Source organism: Vombatus ursinus, unplaced genomic scaffold, assembly GCF_900497805.2.
Source record: "Vombatus ursinus unplaced genomic scaffold, bare-nosed wombat genome assembly UNPS02015175.1, whole genome shotgun sequence".
In the NCBI taxonomy this organism is placed as follows: Eukaryota; Metazoa; Chordata; class Mammalia; order Diprotodontia; family Vombatidae; genus Vombatus; species Vombatus ursinus.
In genome coordinates this window covers 8264823-8287213 of record NW_020954953.1, presented here as the reverse complement: position 1 = coordinate 8287213, position 22391 = coordinate 8264823, and the positions used below count along the sequence as shown (strand labels likewise).

At 34.0% G+C, this 22391-nt stretch overlaps 1 protein-coding gene across 3 annotated transcripts in view; it reads right to left on the bottom strand.

Annotated features, from left to right (window-relative positions):
• Positions 1–2588: 2588 nt before the first annotated feature.
• LOC114031489 (pre-mRNA-splicing regulator WTAP) overlaps positions 2589–22391 on the bottom strand; it is a 33512-nt gene continuing 13709 nt past the window's right edge. For all 3 annotated transcript variants that reach the window (XM_027846581.1, XM_027846579.1, XM_027846582.1), the window contains exons 4-8: positions 18498–18556; positions 16658–16785; positions 9817–9995; positions 4871–5025; positions 2589–3851 (exon numbers count right to left, since the gene is read on the bottom strand). In XM_027846581.1, the coding sequence (XP_027702382.1) occupies positions 3271–3851; positions 4871–5025; positions 9817–9995; positions 16658–16785; positions 18498–18556 (1102 nt within the window). In that variant the 3' untranslated portion in view covers positions 2589–3270. The remainder of the gene's footprint in view (positions 3852–4870; positions 5026–9816; positions 9996–16657; positions 16786–18497; positions 18557–22391) is intronic.

The window sequence follows — 22391 nt, the reverse complement described above, 5'->3', positions numbered from 1 at the left end:
TTCTTTCCTCCCTTGACTTCTATGACATTCTACTTTCCTAGTAATTGTCTGTTTGGCAATTTTCCATCTTCCTGCCCATACAGTAACTATGAGTATTCTCAGGGTTCTACACCTGGCATCCTGGTCCCATTCTATCTCTTATCAAGGAAGTTCATCAAGTCCAATGGTTTCATCTTCTACCTTCTTCATGATTCTTAAACCTCCATTTCCAGCATCTACCATTCTTGTTTGCATATGCTTAGCTTACAGGTCAGATCTCTACTTGTATTGTTGCTGCTGGAAAAACTAAAATCATGATTCTCCTCTAAACATCCTGTTCTTTTACCACCACTTCAGCTTACTCTCCCCATTGAGTTTCCAAGTCCTGCCACTGGACTGAGTTTCCTTTCTCTTGTATAACCACCATCCATGTCCAGGCCTCAACAGCTCATGCACTATTGGTCTTCTAAGTCTCCTGTACTTCCAATTCTTCCAATTAAAGAATTGTTCCTAAAGTAGAATGAATTGGAAAAAATACAGATAACAGAATTATCTCTTGTAAATAAAATTTCCATGTAATTCTCCTGCAGTGCTCCCTTAAATCTCTTGTTCTCCAACTCAGCATCTCTAGTCAAGGATAAAACGTAAGAAAAGTAAGAGATTTGCTGATTTCCATGACCAAAGGCACACCATGGAGAGACAGACAAAAGAGGAATCTACCTTTGGTGACAACTATTTTATACAAAGCATTCTTTTTTATTAACCACTTCCAAGATATCTTGTCTATTTAATCTCATACCATGTTACTCATTTTTATGGTAGTACTTATGCAATACCATTTGGTAAAGGTATATTCTTTCCTTCCATTCAGAATATTTTACAAAAGATATTTAAAGTAAAAAAATAAGCATGCTTGTCTCTGGCATATTTGTAAGGGAGACAAGAGATCATACATTACTAAAGCAAAATATAGTATAATGATTAGAAAGCCTACTAAGTCCTCAATTATATTACTGAAATTTTCTTGGTATTTAAGCTGATCATAAATGTTCATTTGTAATTCACTTCCCAGTACAGAATTTATATAATCCATCACAAGAGGAAAATATGCTTCTACGGCACACATAAAAGATACACATGCCCTCTAAGAAACTTTTCACAAAGTATTTTTTTCTTTCTACTTCAATGATTTACAGTGCATATATGTTGAATTAAACTTGCTGAGGCTTCAATAAAACTTTCTGTCCTATTGAGTGCTACCACTAATTTCCAGAGGAAATTAAACAGAATAATTCTATAGAATACTTTCGTTTGTACTCCATCATCCTCAGAGAGAAGCAAAGCACAGCCTTGAAAAAAAATTAAAAGAAAGCCAAAGCATCCTTTTTGCTTATTTTGAAAAACTTACTTGAAAGACTACTAATGTAAGCTTTAAAATTAAGGCTGTTATTTAAAATATCTGGGCAATAAGGAATACTTTGTAGAAGCTGATGATCTTTTTTGATAATCCTGGATTATATGTAGGAAATTCATATGATGAAATTACTTATATTTTGATGAACTCACATGGGAAAAAGTCCTACATTCAAGGATTTTAATCTACATTTGATACTACTCATTACCATAGACATACAACCTTAGTAAAAACAAATTATCAACATTTACTATGTCCAATATAACTAGTACATTTACTATGCTTGAACTATTGATATTAGGGGACCAGTGATTTCAAGAACAGGTACATTGTAAAAACACAGTATTCTGATGGATATTTTGAGGGAACCAATCATTACTTTTAAGTATTAAAACATAAACAAGAAAATTACAAATCCATTTATAATAGATAGTGCAGGATTCTAATAATTCATTTTGACATCTTACATATACCAAGATTTCAACACAGTCTAGTGGAACATTTTACACACCACTTAAGACTTAAAATTTACTCAACACCAGTTAAAAAAGTTTTTTTTTTTTTAAATGGGCTTACACTGTGTTATCCATGTCAAGTATTAATATTTCTATCAGGCTTAAAAGTTTCCTGACAACTTCTATGCTACTTTAGTTAGTTAATAATAATGACTAAATCAAATATTTTGTGTTTGGCAATGCATTTTTTTAACTTCTTAAAGAGTATACATTTTAAAATACCCTAAATGAAATCATTCCAACATAACTAAATTCTTAGAGACAATGTTTCATTCCTATTACATAAGAGAAAATTTCCAAAATTATTTGTTTACCTGTGACAAGAGATGGCTAGCCACTACATAAAAAACTATTTAGGCTTGATCTTGTGATCAGAAAATGTATTTTTTCCTATCGTAACATGTTATACAATTACAAATTCTAATACACCACAGTATTAATAATGTAGAAGTATAATTGAAATAGCATTGATTCAATATTCAAAACAAGCATCAACAACATAATTTACTGGATTGCATTTAAATTACACCATAAACACTAATTGTCCCTCTTTAAAAGCAGCCTAGACTTAGCATAAACTTAAGTCTCAGTCTTGCAACTGGTTGAAGTATGATGAACTGGAATTCAGATATTCATGGAAAACAGTGCTACTTAATACTAAAAAACAACTAATGAAGGAGTTACATTATTAAAAATCTTTATTTAGGTTTGGTCAGTACAGGTAAGATATAGTGGAGTCACAGAGCAATCTGCATTAACAGGATACAACAGTTCATAAAAACTGAGTAACTATGCACACAAAATTCTTAAACATTCAGTCACCTAAAGAGAAAATGCACAGATGTATGGTGGAAAAAACTGTAATTAACACTGAAACTACTACGGGACTCCATCAACAATCCAACTTTTAGTGATAAAACTACTGTACTGGGCAAACTTGGCAGTCATAAACCCACAACTACTATGACAAGTCTGAATGTTGCATAAGGATAAGAACAATATGAGTAAGAATGCCCTTACACAGCACAGGTTCTAGATATACATGGATTTGTACAGACATCATTGTGTTATACTTTGTGGAAATTATTTTCATTTTCAACTTCACATTAACTCATATAAAAATAACTTGAGCCTACACAAACGTCCTTTTAGCAACGTTCAACGTAATTAACTGTTACAATTTCCAAAGTGGCAGAGGTATTGAAGCAAGGAAAAAAACAAAAACAAAAACAAACAAAAAAAAACCCCACACTGCACAAAAAGGCAAATCGTGACAAAAAGTATGCACTAATTAAAATTGTTTCTGGACAGTATCCTCTCCCAAATTAAATGACACTGTATAAAAATGTTGCTGGAAAAATGTTACAAAACTGAGCCCTGTACATTTACACTTGAGTCCAAACCATTTTGAACATGACGGGAACCCGCAGTTCGGTTACCTTTCCCAGTCACTGCTTTCTCCTCTTGAGGATCATGATTGGAGTCTGTGTCATTTGAGTGGTGTGTGAGAGAGTTTTCACTGCCCGTGGGAGAGTCTACACTTTCATACCCCGTACTGAGTTGGTTTATGTAACTACTACCTCCTCTGCCAGTTCTCTCTTCAGAGTTGTTGGAGACCTTATTACCATTCCCTGGAGATGTAGGAAAATCATCTTCTGTTGTGTTACCCTCCCTAAAAAATCCAGGCCCAGACGTCCTCTGATGGGAAGAGCTGCCGTTACTTGGTCCATTAGCCAGACGGCTGCAGTCTTTACCCATGACCTCTCCCTGGTCTAAAGGCTCAGAAGATGGAGTCCTGCTGGTACCTGGGACTGAGGCCTGGGACTGCTGCTGGTACTGAGCCAACTGCTGACGGGTCTCCTTCAGTTGTTGCTGAAGAACTAGAATAGTACTCTGCATACCCTCTACTTCTTCGTCAAGCTGAATAATGAAATCATTGAGTTCTGTACAAAGAAAAAGTCAAACCTGTTTTTATTATCACTTAAAAACAAGTTTCATATAATAGGATAGTAATAGTATTATCTAGAATTCAAACAATTCAAACTTATTCAAGTAAAATACTGACAAACTGGATTTGAAATTTATCTAGAGTTAACTATCAGATCAGTTTCACATATTTTATATATATTATAGATGGTCCACTTGATGTCTTCTTCCTAAACCTTCTTACAGAAAGTTGCTTAAAACAGAGGTTAAAAGAAAAAAGTACAATAGACCACCTTATCAAGACACATGAATTCTGAGTACTAGGACAACTCACGGAAATTCATTTCTACTTGTAAGCACAGTTAATTAAGAAACCCACTAACTGCAAAATAGTTACAAAACACATTTTCAGGATTTAGGAAAAAGGAGAGAAGACTCTAGAAGGGAAAAGGCACACTTTCCTAAAAACCTCTAAGGCACTTAAGAAAAACAGCACATACGTGGGCAAATTTTAGTAGGCTATATGGATACATCAGAGTTTTTGTAAAACTTACAGATTATGCTTACTAGAAGTAAAAAGACAAGATAATATATTTTAAGAAGTTATCTGAGCAATTTATTCCAATTAAGCCCATATATCACGTCAAATATGAATTCTAGTTTGCAGAATCAATTCTTGGATATTTCCCTCCATATATTTCTACTGTCTCCATTAACTGTTAAAGAAAAGGAGAAACAGGATGGCTGCAACTATGCTGCCTGGCCTCCGTTAAGCACTTAACATACATGCATATTCACTTAATAATTTGGACAACAAAGGAGTGGCCTTTGTACTCATAAGATATCTACCGTTTAAATGTCCTTCTGCTTACTCCTGCTGCCCTTTCCCATCCTTCAGATACTTCTTTCTCCATACTGTCATTAGGTAAAGAAGGTAATCCTATACTACAACCTGAACTACTACATTCGAGCTGGCAGATTTTTAAAGCCAGCACAAAATTTTCAAGGAAACACTGTTCAGAAAGTAAGCCCTTACCATCCTGACTGCTCTTAAGTTCTTCACTATATTTCTTCTGTAAAGCCAACTCTGCTTCAAGTTGCGCAATACGTCCCTGGGACAGTTGCCTTCCAAGTTCTTGATTCTCCTGAATAAGCATTCGACACTTCGCCATTAACTTTTTGCCTGTTTGGCTGCAAAGGAAAGAGCCATCCATCACAAAATGAAGACAAAATCTTTTGTAATCTTCCTTGATTATAATTTTAATAGCAATAGTAAATGTTTTCCAGATATCACAATTTACACATTATAGCTCAAAATAGCTATGTCACAACAGTAAATCTCTATATAATTACCACTTTTTCCTCCTGTGCATGTTGATCTTCAGCATTTCAATTACTTGATGTCAGAAGTAAAAGAGCAAAACTGAAATATAAATGGCTAAAATGGCCATTTCTTGCTTTCGTATCAACAGGAATAAATCCAATCTGGAATCCATTCTTCCTTACCCCAATTTGCTAACAAAAACAATATGCACCTGGAAATCTAAATGCAGAGCACACTACCAAAAAATTTATCAAATATTCTGCTTATGGAATAATAATTAAGTAGTAAGGGATGAAAACTTGATATTCAAAATAGGCATATGTCAGGAATGCTCTGTTTCAAAGAAAATATAATGTAAAAATCTGTCTCAACACACACACACTGAAGTGTATGTTTGCAGGAAGGGTTATGCTGGGAATGTTGGTAAAAAAAAAAAAATAACTTCATTTAAATAACTACTTATTCTAGAGTAATTTACACCTGACTTTTAGGAACAAACACACAGCTTTGTGGATCATATCCACTTCATAAAGATGTTTATTAAACAGAACTTGATATTTAAAAAAATTCATTAGGCTCTTTTCTAAAGCAAAGAATCTATTAGTAGTAGAAGTACATGGTCCTTAATTTACCAGTTTTTAAAACTTTTTTTTTTGGTACATTAGTTCTTTCTAAACTTGGATTCATCTACAGGTCAATTTTGGGTTTGTGAAACACTTTATTTTTAGATATTTACAATCCTGGGTACAAAATGAGGCATCTAGGGATAGAATAGGACTAGGGGATATACTTTTCAAACAATAATGCAAAAATGGATATCTACCTAACTAGGCCATTTATACTTTCTGAAAACCATGATGGGGAACTATGTGTAAAATACAGCAATAAAAAATGTAAATCTAAAACCCCCCTCATTTCAGTTTGTCTACAAAACTGGAAGAAAAAAAAATCTTGTTCAGCAATAAATAATATGAAACTGTTTTTCATCATATATGTTTAAAATCCCTTAAAAAAAGACCTAATTTTAAAAATCTTTCAGAATTTGAATTTCTGTAGAAGGATATTGCTATCACCAAGTTTCAAACTCACAGAGCTCTTCAGTGAAGGAACAAAAAAGCTAAGTTAAACTATTATAAATAATTTAATCAAAGCTTTCCCTTACAAAATTAAATCAGATGTTTTAATTTGTGTTTTTTTTTTTTTTCTGGAAAGTAACTTAAAACAGGTTATATATTGCAAAAACTCAGTGCCAATACTGTGTTCTCTTTAATCTTTCCTTTAGGCTTCCCATACTTTCCAGATGTGTTGCTCCCAATGGCATCTGGTCCAGTCAAGTCTTGAAAACTTAACAACTAGAACATATACAACCACTTGTTCTCTGTCCTTGATGCGATGTCCAATGCCAGGTCTTGTAGTTAATTCAAGTAAATATTCAGTTTCAAATGCAAAATATGAATTAACTGAATTTCCTTATAAAATAGGAACTATGGCTAAACCTAGACAATTGGGGCTTAGGCAAAACAAAAGCAATTACAAAGATACAAACATTTATCTGGCCAAACTATAAGTCAACACCTACTAGGGGAATTATTCTGTTGCATTAAAAAAAAAAAGAATCAGATTTATATTTAGTATCCTTGCTCACTTCACTGCCACTAAGAACTCCAAATTCTGTGGAATGCTTTCCCAGCATTTTGTAATATTGTAATATTATAATTTGTAATATTACAGTTCCCAAATTTTTACTACTAATTAAGAATCAACTAGGAAATATATGTAGTAAAGATGCAGTTTGAAATGGATATTATGGTCACAAACAGAAATAGAGAATGTTAAAATTTTTCTTCATAAATACTTTCTGGTAACTCGCTTTCCTTGTAGTATCTGTGGAAATGAGCAAAATCAGTGTTTTTGACTACAATATGAATTATTCCTGAGATGCCAACTTATGCAAGGATATAAATGGATATTAATTGTAAAATCAATTGAACTGTTTGTTTCTCCTTTAGTTTTAAGCATGACATTTAACTCCATGTACTATAAATGTAATAAGGAATTGTTTTGTATACACAAAGAAATTTAGATCTTTCTAAAAGTGTTTTAATGCTGTTCCCTTCTATTTCCACAATGCAGCTACTCTATATAGTTATAAGATGGTTATCGTATTCTATTTGAGTTATTCATCGTGGGGTAGCAACTATACCAAAACTATTAAATGACATCTAACTTAGCAAATTCAGAAGAATTATTTAAGAGACTATGTGGTAAAAAAAGACTCTATCTCTAGAATAATTTTAAAATTCAGAACCTTTTTCAACCCACAAATCAAACATAATTCAACAAGTATTTTTAAAAGGGACATAATGTTGTACGATGCTGTTTCCCTGGTTTCTTTCTCTCTCTTTTTTTTTTTTAAAAAGGGAATTTGGCCACTCAAGAGATACAGCTTCTCAAATATTTAAATGCAAATAGGTAATTCAAAAGCACTGGGATTTATTAGTAGTTGAGATGTTCCTAAAATGTATCTTCACACGAATATGTAACAAGTATTTCTCTAAGTTCTTCTCCCCCTCAAAAGTAAGAATTAAATTGCATGTATGAAAAAAACCATGAATTTCTATTTGAACTATACAAGACAAAATATTGCTAAACCAATGATAATCTGTTTAAAGGCAATCATATAATTAATAAAACCTGGGATAATCTCTTCTATATTCTGTAATTTTAAAAAAATGTAGACCTCAAAGTATTCTTTCTAGTTACCTGTGTAGCAAGTTAAAAAAATGTCATATATTGCCTTGAGTAAATACATATCAATAAAATTTCCTATGATATTGAAATAATTCTCTTTTACCTTTAATGGCAAAAAGTTCACACATAATCTCCATGCTGTCACAATTGGCTAATTTCAAACACAGATTTCGTTATTTGTTTAAAAAGTTTGGAACCATGTTTTGTTTTGTTTTTGCTGAAAATTATACAAATAACCCCCCTTCACCAGCCCTCCCACTGCCCCACATAACAGTTCCCTAAATCATACACATTCAAGATACTTACAATTGATTTGAATGATTAAGAGAGAACTTAAGTCACCTTTCATAAAAATTACATTTAAACGCTGGGACATGCTGGAACATTTATCTTCCACTCATCTTAGAATCCAACATCACCTTATGAAAACTTGAATTGGTGATTTATAGAATGATCTGAAGAAAAAAATTCACCTCCAGGATAGTCGGATGGAGACATGAAGAAGTAATGCCTTATTTATCTAAGTGAGCAAATGGATTTGCTAGCAACGAACACTAGACCTTTGCCAATGCACAAAACATCAAAATTTTGCCAGCCCACATTTCCAAGACTGACACCCCAATCTTCAGGCAGGCATTCTGTGAAGTTGTCCCACAATATTACTGCAACGTCTTGGGACAAAATGACAAAAAGCACCAAGAATGACAAAGCTCCTTGACTGATATCAGCTGGATAAATGCAGGTCTTTAAGAAGTGAGAAATAAAAGCCTTTTTCCTTCATTTTGAAGAGCACAACAATACTCTTTCAACTGCCCTTAATAGTCCCCAATGATTCAAAATACAACAGAATAAATCAATAGAATTCCTTGAGCTATTACAACTATTTCAAGTCAAGAAAATAATTACAAAAGGCCCCAATACAATACGAAATAAAAACACATCCCCATTAACACTGAAGAACGGTTGCCATTATAACGTCCCTAATTAATGTGGAGATGTAATAATTTTCATGATACTGCAAAAAAATAATGCAGTGAGGCTTATCACAACCAATATCCTTAAACAGTTTAGTTGTGAAATGATTGCTTATATATAATTAGCTTCAGACAATTTAAAATCTATAGATACTACACCTTCATTTTTGTACAGTCCCAAATCAATTATCTACATCATTTGCAACCAAAGAACAAACCATTGCTTAAAACCACAAAAGAGCCCCAAACTAGATGGGCCCAAAGGTAAGCATAAGAACTATGATTGGTAGGTGTTATTTGATCCTGTCATCACTATTGAAGCAAATGAACCCTTCATATATATAGATATAGATATAGCAAAATTCACCTCATTTGAGTTTTGACCCAGAAGTTCAAAGAATAAGCAGGAAGTCCACAGTCTTATTGGCAAAACTGACTTCTAGTGTCTCTAAGTCACTAGGCTCAACATTAAGAGCGAAGCATATTCCATTTTTACATTTTACTGGAATTTTACATGTTCAATTCATGATTTAAAAATCTCTAGGTTTTCTTTCCTCCAAACTGTCTGTAGACACAGTGTGCCACAGACTTAAGACTTCTGTTTCTCCCTCTATTTTCTTCAAACAGAAACACTTGTCAAGTGTCTACATGTTCTAGAAAGGGAATTTTTTCGAAGTTGGCCACTTCTTCGGAATAGTCCGACGCTGTCAGGCCTCTGAAGCAAGGGGGGGGGAGGAGAGAAAAAGCTGAAACACAAGGTTCATCTGGTAAGTTTTACATTAAGCATTACAAGCTGGACAGTATAAGAATGTGGCTTTTTTGGCTCAAAACGTCTGAGTCTTGGTGTGGAAACGAGTACTTGGCTGTCCCACCACAGCATTCTCGTAGTGGGACTGTCAGGGAAGTCTTGACTGGGGAGTATGTTTTGTTTACCTATCAGGCGTAAACTTCCAGGCACTCAGTTCATTTTGGGCTTGTTCCAGTTTGTCTTTAGTCTGTTCCAGTTCACCTTTCATTTTTAGGAAAAACAAGTTGATTGCTGGGTCCACCATCGTCGATCTCAGTTGGGCAACACTAGGCTGCTGAACTTGTTTGAGGTACTGGATTTGAGTCTGTGCAAAATGAAAAATAAATTATTACTACCACATTGAAGAAGGAATTCATATTAGTTTCAGAGAACACAGTTCAAATTATGCACAAATAACAATGGGAAAAAAAGCAGCCCCAAATAGAGAAAATACTTGATTAAACTGATTAAATAAAACCTTTTAAAAACTTTTCAAGTGCTTTCAAATCAACAAAAAATAGCTATAATCTTTGTAAGGCTGCTTGATTTTACTATTTAAATTGTAAGTTTGAATTCGAAGACCCTATCTTTGTGACTTCAAAAGCATCTATACCAGTGACATTTGGGAATGGAACTAAAATGCTATTCAACTATTTTATAGGCCTACAGGGCAGAAATCAAATAGTTCCAGAAGGAGTAAGCAATTTTTGTTTTCAAGACATACTATTACGGAAAGAAAAATGGATTTGACTTAGAAAAAATAATGTAAAGAATGAATTCACAGGTCTGAAAAAACAAAAAGCATCTTTCATTCATATATATAGATATATATCTATGCATACCTGTGCAAACTACTAAATATAAAATGTACCACAAAAATATAACTAAAAACAAGACTAATATTAAACTAAAACTTCTGAGGTAAGATCTAGATAACCAATGTGACTTTACTGGTAAAAATAACTCCTATTGAGGAAATTCTTCCCTACTAATCCTGTCTAGCAACTTATAACACTGAGTCACCTGGGCCACTGAGAAGTTAAGTAACTTGCCCTGAGTCACATCACCAGCATATGACAGAAGTAGGACTTGAATTCAGCTTGTCCTGACTCCCAGGTTGGCCTTCTACCCACCGTGTTATACTGTCTCTCACAAATATAAATGTAGAAAAATAGACTGAAAAGTGAAAAGTTTAGGTCTTAGTTTGGCATTGTAATCTGATTTTTAAAAAACATAAATGTGGTATAACAAATTTAAAAAACAAAATTGTAATGTAAGTAGCAACTTAAAATATACAGCCAACACATGTGGTGCCCCCAGCAGAGTACACCCTGCTCATACCCCCCTACCCCAACATACTTGCACACAAAGTTCCAAAATTGTCCACTTCATTATTATTTATTAGCATAATAAAATTCCCATCGTGCAGGGTGTCCCTAAAGTCCTAGTGAAGTATAAATGCCACAAACTACAAAAAGCATCACTTGAAAGTTTAATTATTTAAATTTCATTTATACTTAGCTTTATGAATTTAAAGTAAATTTTAACTAAGATGTGGTGGAATCATGTCATCTATACATTGTGTGTGCATGCAACAATTTGTCAATGATACTTTCTTAGACTGGGGGATCAAGGGAAGGTCTTCTTGCCTGGCCACCCTTGTCACTTGAGCTATCTCCATTAGATTTTTTCTCTTGTGGGTGATGTCAAAACTATCAAGTATAAATCAAAACTTTATTCTTTGGACGATCTTAAGGCTAAGATTACAAATGCAGTCCTTTCATTCACTAACCAGCAGCTGATCAAAGTTTTTATAGAGTTTGAAAATTAATAGAGTTGTATGGCACAAGATGATGGTTATGTTGAATTTTATTAAGAAACATCAACATTTTAAAATTTTAAATACTTTCAATTTTTTTGGTAAGTTTGTAGTATTCATACCTCTGAAATTACTAAAGCTTAAAACTGCACTAAGACTCATAGGGCACATTGTATAAATTTATATTTAGCAATTTATAAAATACAACTGTACTAACATATTAATCCTCTTACCCCAAAGCGGATTTAGTTCAGGTGACCTGCCCCAAAGCTAAAAAAAGATTACAGCTGATGATTTTAAAAACACCTTTACTATCTTCTTTAAGTGGCACACTGTGGGGATCATTTAACTTTATTTCACTGTACATTTATTTTGAGGATATCTATAAAAGCCTGTGTGCACTACCTAAAACCAAGACTTTAAAAATGCTTACAGGGAATTTGTTTATTGCACTGGCCATACATTTAAGACTGTACAACACACAGCGACAGGATAGGATAGCGTGGACCTGTGATTTCATTGGTGCAGGGAGCTCCAGAAGAGGAACTTTTGTCTATCAACACAGGCAGGCAACTTCTCTTACACTTATGATCTTAGAGTTGCTTAGACCACACAGAGGTTAAGTGAGTTGCCCAGGGTCACATATCCAAGACGTGTCTGAGGAGGGACTTGAAGAGAGTTTGCTGGCTCAGAGGCCAGCTCTCTATCCCCTGTCATGATGCTTCCAAACACAAAACCACTTATAATTGCCATGGCAATTCACATACAACCATGTCACAAATAACTGCAATTCATAAAAGGTTCCAAGAGTGTTGATGTAAATTTAGTTGCTTATGGGAATGTTTACATTCTAATAGGCAAGTCTCATTTCAAAGACATTTAAAAAAATCAGTTAAGGCAAAAACAGTGAGGAAGATACAATGAACTCTTGCCTTATTTGTGAATATAAAGATAAAATTAGGGCAAAAATACCTGAATATATTTGGCCAATGCCTCTAAAACACTGAAATCAATCAAGAAATTATTCACAACATAAAATCATTCAATTCATTCATAACTTTTTGGACATTTTAAAACTGATGGTAATTTATAACATATCCCAGTTAAATCTATCTTTGTAAGAACCTAGAAGCTAAACACCTACTGCACTTTATTTAATGACAGCATCAACCAGTGAATGACTACAGTGAAGCAGGGGAAAGTCTCTGAAAGTAATACATTTAATTAATAATTCTGTCGGTAGCATAAAGGGAAGTTTTTGACAGTGTCCTGTCATAAGTTCTTCCCCTCATTTCCCAGGTGACTTAGCCTGGAATGGGATGTTATCTATCTTTGTCTAACATGGAATTGGAAACAAGGAAGATTTAGAACAGAAAATGAAGTAGTCCTCTAACTTCCTTTTGAGGTCAGGTTTTCAATACTCTTATTCAATTAAACACAAAAAATATATCCCACCAAATATACATTTTTGGATTACTGTCAATGCATATCATTAGCATAGCATCATTGAGAGTTGAAAGTAGCTTTCTGAAGACTTCTGTATTAAAAAAAAACTCATTTATTACTCAATTTCCCATAAAAAAAGGTAAATAAATATCTTACAGATGAAGAAAATCAGATGCATTAAATGCTTTGCTTAGAATGACAGGAAACATAAGAGATAGGTGTATTGCTCCTATTTCTTAGCCCACAATTTTACCTATAGCTAGAAATTTCGGCTTCTCATCAAACAACACTAAACAGGGATGGGCTAAGATGGGGAACTAGAAATCCTTTTATACACAAAACCTTTGAGTCTAACAAAAGTACTTTTAATGCTTTCCAAGATCTCAATCAGAACTGAGAAAATATTAAGTATTTATGGAATTCTGACAAAAGTTCAACTTCAAGATATGCATTATACTGTAGGTTAATTTGGATTATTTGGTAGGGTGTCTCATTTCTATATTCAGAAAATTTCAGTCAATGAAAAGATACTGATAATCCAATCAGTCTTCCATAGAGCTGCCAAAAATGTTGATCTGACCACAGGACTAACTCTGCTGAAAACCTGGAGTGGTTCCCTATTATCTCCAGGATAAAACACAAATTCCTAAGCACATTTTAAAGCCCTTTACAGATTGGCTCCGGATTTTTTTTTCCACATTATTCCCTTTACACACTATCTATTCCAACAAAAGCAGCCTACTTGCTGTTAGACAGATGGGGTATTCTATCCCTTGCCTCCTCTATGCCTTTCTTTGCACTGACTGTTTTCATTATGCCTAGAATGTACTCTCCCCTCACTTCTACCATTTAACATCATTTGCTTCCTTAAAGCCTCAGCTCAGGGCCATCTCCTATTGGAAACATTTCTTTTGGCGAGGCAATTGGGGTTAAGTGACTTGCCTAGAGTCACTCAGCTAGTAAGTGTTATGTGTCTGAGGGCAGATTTGAACTCAGGTCCTCCTGACTCCAGGGCCGGTGCTCTATCCACTGCACCACCTAGCTGCCCCCCATTGGAAACTTTTTGAAGCCCGTTAGTGTTCTCTACCTCTTTAGAGTTATCATGTATGGCTTTCCCATCCACCATGCAGATGCAGATAAATTCCTATATATGTTGTCTTCCTAATTTATCGTGTAAGCTCCTTAAAAGCAGGGACTCTTGCTTTCTCTATTTATATCCCCAATAAATGCCCTTTCATTCATTCAAGTGCAGTGGTAATCTCAGAAGGACTGACATTAGTTGTTGGGTATATATTAGGAGATGGTTTAAGTTAATTTTGTTAAGCATTACATTGAGTAACAAAGAACTAGTACTCTGAATTCAAATCCTCAGACACCTACAAAGTGCTAGGTACTATAGAAAATAAACCAAATTTTATCCCTGAACTCCAAGAGTTTATAATCTTGTTAAATAGGTCAATTGTATTTTATCATAAATTTAAAAAACTGACTCTACTTGGAGGGTGGGCAGTAGAGATTATATATTCTGTCCAGACATTACCATCAATTTTCCACATATAAAACCCACTTAAGAAGAGGTAGATTTTGAATTACCAATAATAATTTGGCTGACAGGTTCTATGCTATTAAGAAAAATATGGTTTTTAAAAAGGCATAAAGACCTAGTGGGAAATTATCCTGCCTGAAATGAAATTAGGCTTTTGGGCAGGATTACACAATGAAAACCAGCAAACCTCATTCCCAAAGCCATTCTGAACTAGTTTAAAAAAAAAATGCAATGGTGATGGAGTATCATTGAAAGCAAGGAGAATAAGGATTAAATAATTTTATGGAGAAAGCTGCAGCAAGATTTAAGAAAACAAGAACAGGAACTGGGAAAAAAAAAAAAGAAACTCATGGTGTTTTCCTTGAGAGAAAAAAGTATTCTTAAATAAAGTGACTAATGACTGATATGGTAACATAATAATGAGGAAGAATCAAGTGGGGACATTTAGGTATAGCCCAGAGTGTACAGGAAAGATCCACAGAGCAAATTATCTTTCGTAGGTTTTGTTTAAAGTAGTACAACAATGAGGCTGTTAAGAGCTCATGGGTATGGATAGAAAGGAAGAGGGCCAGAGTCTAGGATTGCACACTGAAGAATAAATCTGAGGATCCTAGAAATTTAAAGAGCTGGAAGGGACTCCAGAAATCAATTAATGTAACTCCAAGCCAAAGCACAGATTCTCTACAACTTCTGAGAGTGGCAATGCAGTCTCTAATTTAAGAACTTGCAGATCTCCAAGGACAAGGAACTAACTATTCTACAAAGTAGATCTAGAATTTAAATTTAATGAACACTTATTAAGTATCTTCTGTATGTAAAGGTTACAAGGATAAAAAGTGAAAAAACAAAACTGTTTCCCTTAAGAAGCTCACATTCTATTGAAGATGGGGTGTGTGGGTCAGGGATCAAGGGAGACATAAATAAGTTGAAGCATATGATAAAATTAAGTACATCATAGATGAGAAAAATTAGAACATTCTAAAAAATGTAATGATGTTGGGGTGGTGGGAGGGAGATGAGAACGACACTCAGGCTGGAGAATTTTTGTAGAATAGGCGACAATGCTCAATTTGGGTCTTGAAGGTAAGGAAGTGATCCATATACTTAGGGGGGTAAAGCTGGGTTGGGGGAGTGAAAATCCAATCCAGGGCTGGGAAAGAACATGATTGGAATACAGTAACTAGTACAATTAACTTAGAGACAGGACGGACAGAAATAGACAAAAGCTAATAAACAACATATGATTATCACAATTGAAAGTTACAGAAATTTTAAGGAGAATTAGAAAATGGGCACTAGATTTGATACTACTAATGACTAGTTATGGAAATGCCGGAATTTAAAGCATCAATGGGGATAGAGATAGCAAACTCCTTAAACCAGAACCATAAGAAAAGAGAAACAAAGAGATAAGTCAATGGAGAGGCTAGGTATAATCAACATCGTCTGTGGCTGACAGAACTCTCACTTGTATTTATAATAAGTAGCTCTAGTCACTCCATGTTATTTTAAGAATTAGTGAGTACTTTGACTTCTGGCTACTCATCTCCACTGACAAGTTAGTAAAGAAATGAAGAAGTGCAGCATACAGAATGACACTTCTAACCTAGTTTAGAGTAAGGCAAAGTTAAAATATAAGTAATTTGTTGGAACATTAAGTGAAGTGTGAAAAAAGATTTTATTTAGGTTGGTTTAAATTCAGATAAGGGAAACTGAAATAATAAAGAAAAAGAAATGTTTTTAAAAAAGAGATTAAAAGGATCATGAGGATACAGATGAGAAATTAGTGATATGGTTGGCTCACAGAATGAAAGAAAAAGAGGAAATTTAATTTAATACCTTTTCCTGAGATAAGATTGTTGATAGAAAGAACATAAAACAGGGTACTAACTCTTTAAGGTTGTGAATTCAGAGATACTCACTTTAAAGAAAATACAAACCTCGACCAACAACCCCCAAATTAAAAAAACCAATCACAAAGTGTCAAAAGGCTAATCTTAGCTGGGAGGAAACCTAAATTTAGCCTAACATAAGGTCAAAGTTTATCTATTCCAATGCTGAAACATGCTCAATATTATTATGCTGTTTTGAAGATAACATAAAATAGATAATACACTTACATAAAAATTTTTTTGCAAACTAGTTTTAAAAGACATGTGAAGTTTTAAATACTTACAGTACACTCTTGCATCTCTTGTTCCTTGGTTGCCAGTCTCATCACAAGAATATTTTCTCTTCTTGCAGACTCTTGCTGTTGCTGCTTTAACTTTTCTTCAGACTCTCTCAAGCCAGTTACATCATTAGCTAATGTTTTTGATAAAAATGGAGAGGGAAAAAGAAAGCCACATTGAGATTACTTGAAGCATTATTTGAACACTACATAGAAATATCTGCTTCAAATCCATTGAACACCAGAGTTAAAAATCTCAAATCATAGTTCAGGATGCCAGTGCCATCTATAAAAAGAATATGTGTGCTCTAAATCACAAAGTCTACTTCAGAAAGATATAATACAGTTTTATAGAGTAAACAAAAAAAGGCGCCTGCTAATAATTAGTTTAAAAGGACAAAATTCCACAATCTAATCCCAGCTCCACCCTATCTCCTCTAAAAAACTTTTGGAAGAACCTTCATCCTACATAATAATTGCTCATATTTATTGTTTATTATTATTTATAAAGTAACCTTATTACAAGAACTGTGTGAGGTTGGTAGTTATTAAATATTATTCTCATTTTAGATATGAGGAATCAAGGATCAGAGGGGAGAGGGGACTCACAGAAGCTAAGTGAAGTCTGAAAAAAAAATTTATTTAGGTTGGTTTAAATTCACATAAGGAAGGTGAGAATGAAATGATAAAAGTTTTTTTTTTAAAAGATTAAAAGGATCATGAGTCACAGCGATTTAAAACAACACATCCTCCTAACTCCAATTCTGATGCTCTTTTCACATTATCAGTTGCTTTTTCCTAAGAAGTATCAAAAATCTATAAATTTGTCATTTCTAAAAATTTTAGCAATAAATCATTATAATTTTTTATTAGCATGAAAAGCTTATAAGACTATTACTGTGTAGGCATTTAAAATAAGGTTTTTTAAACTAAGGTTTAAAAAAGTTTTTTTTAGTTTATTTTTTTTTAGAGGTTTTTAAAGTCCAGAAAAAACACAATTATATGTATGTGCACATGCGTGCAGACACATACACACACACCTCCCCCTTCCCCGATATTCTATATTATATACTAGAACTCAACAACTTATAAATGTTGTCAGGATATAACTTCTGGAGCTAGGGACAAATAGTTTACTATCTATTATAAACTATAAAGACTATTACTCTGACTTGTTTAAAGTGACCATTAAGTTAAAGGACCTTTTCTCAGAATAAGGTTTTCAAATAATTGAAGAAAATGCTAAATTTCAGTTAGAATTTAGTGAAAATAAAGACATAATGTTTTTCTATGCAAGTTCAGTGATCCCCTGAAATCCATTCAATGACCTGTTGGAGGTCTGTGAACTCTTGGTAAAGAACTATTGTACACTTAAGTTGAACTCTGATATCTAATATTGGCATGGCAATGATGCCATTTTTGAAGGCTATGCCAATGATGCAAAAGCTTTAGCAGCTCTCACTAAGGTGCAAAGACTTTTCAAGCTTGGACCTGAAGACAGAATTGTATTATGTTACATGACGACCAGTCCAGGTAAGTCTGGAAAGAATGAAGATCATCAGAGTGTTGGCCACTAAGCGACGAATGTCTCAGGGCATAGTAACTCATGAAAACATACAAGGGGAAAAAGGTCTGTCAGTGGAGGAAATACTCATACTGATGAAATCACAGATCTTGTGAAGTACTAAACCTTGTTTAAATATATAGTATTACAATTAAAGTCACTATGGAATATTTTATGTTGCTTTTGCATACTCACACTGATATCTGTACTGCCATTTGCAAAATCTTATTTTTCAAGTTATAGCAATCTATTCTCAGAGAGGTTGAAACTCAGATTACTTACAGTTTAAGTCTGTGTACTTGCCCTCCAAAGCTTGTACATATGCTTCATACTGCTTCCATCTATTATAAAAACAAATGCTTCAGTTTATTAAACAGGTTGAAGAAGCTTATATAATAGCAGGTTACATTTACATGGCACTTACAAAACACTTTCCTCAAAACAATCCTAAAACAAAACTAGCACAAATACTATTCTCATATTAAAGTTTAAGTTCAATTCCAAGAACCTAGTAGGCAATTAATAAATGTTTGCTGGATCAACTATTCAATACCTATTATCAAGGCAAATGAAGAAACTGAAGATCAGGGAGGTTAAATAAATCGTCTAAGGTCACAATAAGTGTCAGAGTTGGGACTTAAATCCTTTGTACTACACAGGGATACCATTACAAATACTAGAAAAGATGAAGTTATTTCATAAATCCAAGAAATTTACTATTCAATTAAATGCATCTAAAATGAGAGCTACTTCACTACCACAATGTTAATTCACAGGACCCTTGGTTTGGAAGAACTAAAGATGCAGTAAGGAATTTATGCTAAGTATATACTATATATTTATGAACAGCTAGGTGGTACAGTGGATAAAGCGTCGGGCCTGGAGTCAGGAAGACTTCTTCCTGAGTTCAAATCTGGCCTTAGACACTTATTAAGTGTGGGACCCTGGGCAAGTCATTTATCATTTTTGGCCTCAATTCCTCATCTGTTAAATAAGCTAAAGAAAGAAATGACAAACCACTCTAGTATTTTTGACAAGAAAATCCCATTGGGGTCACAAAGAGTCAGACAATAAACAACTGAATTAGAACAAAAATATGCTTATCAATAAATGACAATCCCTTCAATAACAAAATAGGCCAGACCACCAAGACAAACTGAGGGAAACTTGCATATTACTCTCTAAAAAAGTACTCAGGCAATGTGTACTGTAGGTACTATTAATAAATGTTACTTATTCTTGGATTAACTCAAACAACATCTTATTCAGTTAAAAAAAAAAGACAGAGAAAGCATGGACGTAGAATGATGAGCTGGAAAGAATACTGGATTTGAAATTGGGGAACTTGGGGTTCCAATCCCAATACTGATCCTTATATTTGTGTGACAATGGACAATTCACCAATTCTTCTTTCTGGGCTTCAGTTTTTGTAAATGAAAGGACTAGATCACACCTGTAAGGCACACCTCTCCCCCCTCAATGATCCTGTGGGTCCAGCAAGCTATAAACTATAGAGCTAATGATTCTTATTCTTGGCTCATGATTCTAGAAGTTTTAGCAACTCATTTGAACATAAGATACTATTTACTTATGTGAATACCATAACTCAGTAGTATACAAGTTGGTATTTAGTAACTCACTGTATATGTTAGCTCAATAGTGATGTTACCATTGTCCTGATGTTGCTACAGATGTTGAATAGCTACAGCAGATGGGTAGCAGAGATCTCTTTGTTGCTAATAGTGAAAACTCCACCTCCTGCCCCTTGATGCTAGTCAACCAGCAGCTGCTTTAGTTGCAGACTACCAAGAAAACTGCATTTCCAAAGTTACTGCTAGTGAGAAACTGTATCACAGACACATAAATTAATCCCAATTTTTTTGAGGAAAAAAAAAAAAAGATGTTCATCCCCCCTCCCCAATAATTTTTTTTTAAGTGTTAAGATGTTAATAGCAAGACATCTTAATTAAGAATTTTAGAGCTGGAAAAGCCCTTAGGAGTCATTCTATCCAATTCTCTAATTTTACAGATACAGAAACTGATCTTTAGAAAGGTTAAATGGCTTGGCCAAAGACACAGAAGGAAGAAAAACAACATATATCTCACACAGAGAGATTGCACACAGACATACATCTCATTATCATTTTTCATTAAAACATGATATTAATGAATTCTTTACAGACACTAGGGTGCAAAAACCTAGTTGACCACAGCTTTGGCTTTAACTCTGTGTTCATAATGTATGGTCTTAAACCGTATTAAACAATCTGTCTTTACAAAGCATTTTCATAAAATTCATCTAGACCTTTAGGAAAATGGAAGGCCACCACCTAGAGAAGGGCACAAATAGCTGTTTTTGTGAGGGGCAAAATTAAGGCTTTCTCTAGATGACTGGAGGAAAAGGAAATATAGGATCTCAACCAAACTACACATCAACTGGGTTCAAATTTCAACTAAAGAAGATCTTAAATACATGACTCTTAATTTAAAAGTGCCTTTAGGAGTATAAGTGGTACAAGAATCATGAGCCAAAAGTTGTGCTTTCTTGTAAATCGGTCTTTAATTCTCCGTATCTCCTGGGACAAACTCAAGAGAAGGCCAGGACAGAAGCAAGGATGCACCTAAAAAGAGTTATAGCAAAGGATAGTTCCTTGCATAAGGACAAGTGGACTACTGAATGGTGGGTGTTCTAGGATGCTGCTAATCACAAATTATAGTCAAGAAGGTAAATATGGAAAATAAGACAAATTGTCATAGACATGTAAAAGGGATGGAAGTAGGATGGCTAAGGGAGATGATTAGAGATAAAAATGGGACATGTTTCTAAGTATCCTTCCAGTTTACAAACCTTCTCTCTCTCTCTCCCCCACTTTTAATATTCAGCCTTTTTAACCTGCTTAGTTCTTCAAAATTAAGAGATTCCTTGTAATCTCTAGAGATGAGAAAACAGGGACGTTAAAATACTTTCCTCCTAGGTTACTGAGAAGAACTCTATTAATATCAAGTCACCATGAAAGCCCATCAAAAATAATTAAATCTAGAAAGAGTTCAACTGATTTCTTAGATACATAGGTATACAGCAATTTCCATACAGTTCCAAACTTTAAATTACAGCAAGCCACCATCCCATTTTCGGCTCAACTGTGGTGAAATTTAAAATTTTAGTGTTGAATGAGACCTGGAACATCACCTAATCCAACTAGTTCATTTAAAAAAAAAAAAAAAAAAAAGGAAATTGACACACAGAGAAGTTAAATGACTTGCCCAAGGTTACATGCCAGTTAGAGGCAAAGCTATATCTAAAATCTAGGTTTCCATTTGATTAACTTTTCATTAATGAATAATGCATAATTTATTTGTTACAAATAGAAGTATCTTTTAAGGCACCTATTTTCAAGTGTTAAGAACAAAAAAATGGGGGAAAGGCTTAAATAATATCATAGTATACAGGTAGTCTAGCCCACCCATCATTAGTTGTAGGGTTTGGTTCTTCCCCTTTGGAGGAAAGAGGAGAGGCGGAGAGAAAAATAAATGGAAAAAAACCAGTGCATTACTAAGGAATTACTATCTTGGAGGGCACTGAAATAGACTTAGATTACCTATAATAGTTTTATTCATCTCAGAGTAAGTTTAAAAGTCTTTACTTTTAAAAAATTATTTTTATATCCAGCATATCTATTAATCTAAAATAAAACAAAGGTTTCATGGTACAGTTGACAGAGTTAGGAAAAAAGGCTCTGCCTCTGTCACATACCAGATATGTGACCACAGGAATTTCACTTGTCCTAGGCCAATTTTCTAAAACTAAGTTACAGACCCTCTGAATTGCTAATCTGCATTAATGGACTCACAGATTTGTATTCTTCCCCACTAAAAATTGTCAAAAACAAAGCCCAGTTTTTGTGGCAAAGGTACTGTATGACCCTAGGCAAGTCACTGAGCCTCAGTTTCCTCATTTATATAATGGGGCTATCCATTACATAATACCCAATAATGTATTCATAGGGTGTCATGAGGAAAGCACTTTGTGAATTATTATACAATTGCACATAAACTCAAGCTATTACTACCAGTCCTGGTTGTAGTCACAGTACAAAATAAAAATATTACAGAACAGTTTAGGGGAAGATACTATTCTATAGGAAGAGTTGTACATTTTTAGTTAAATAGTATTAA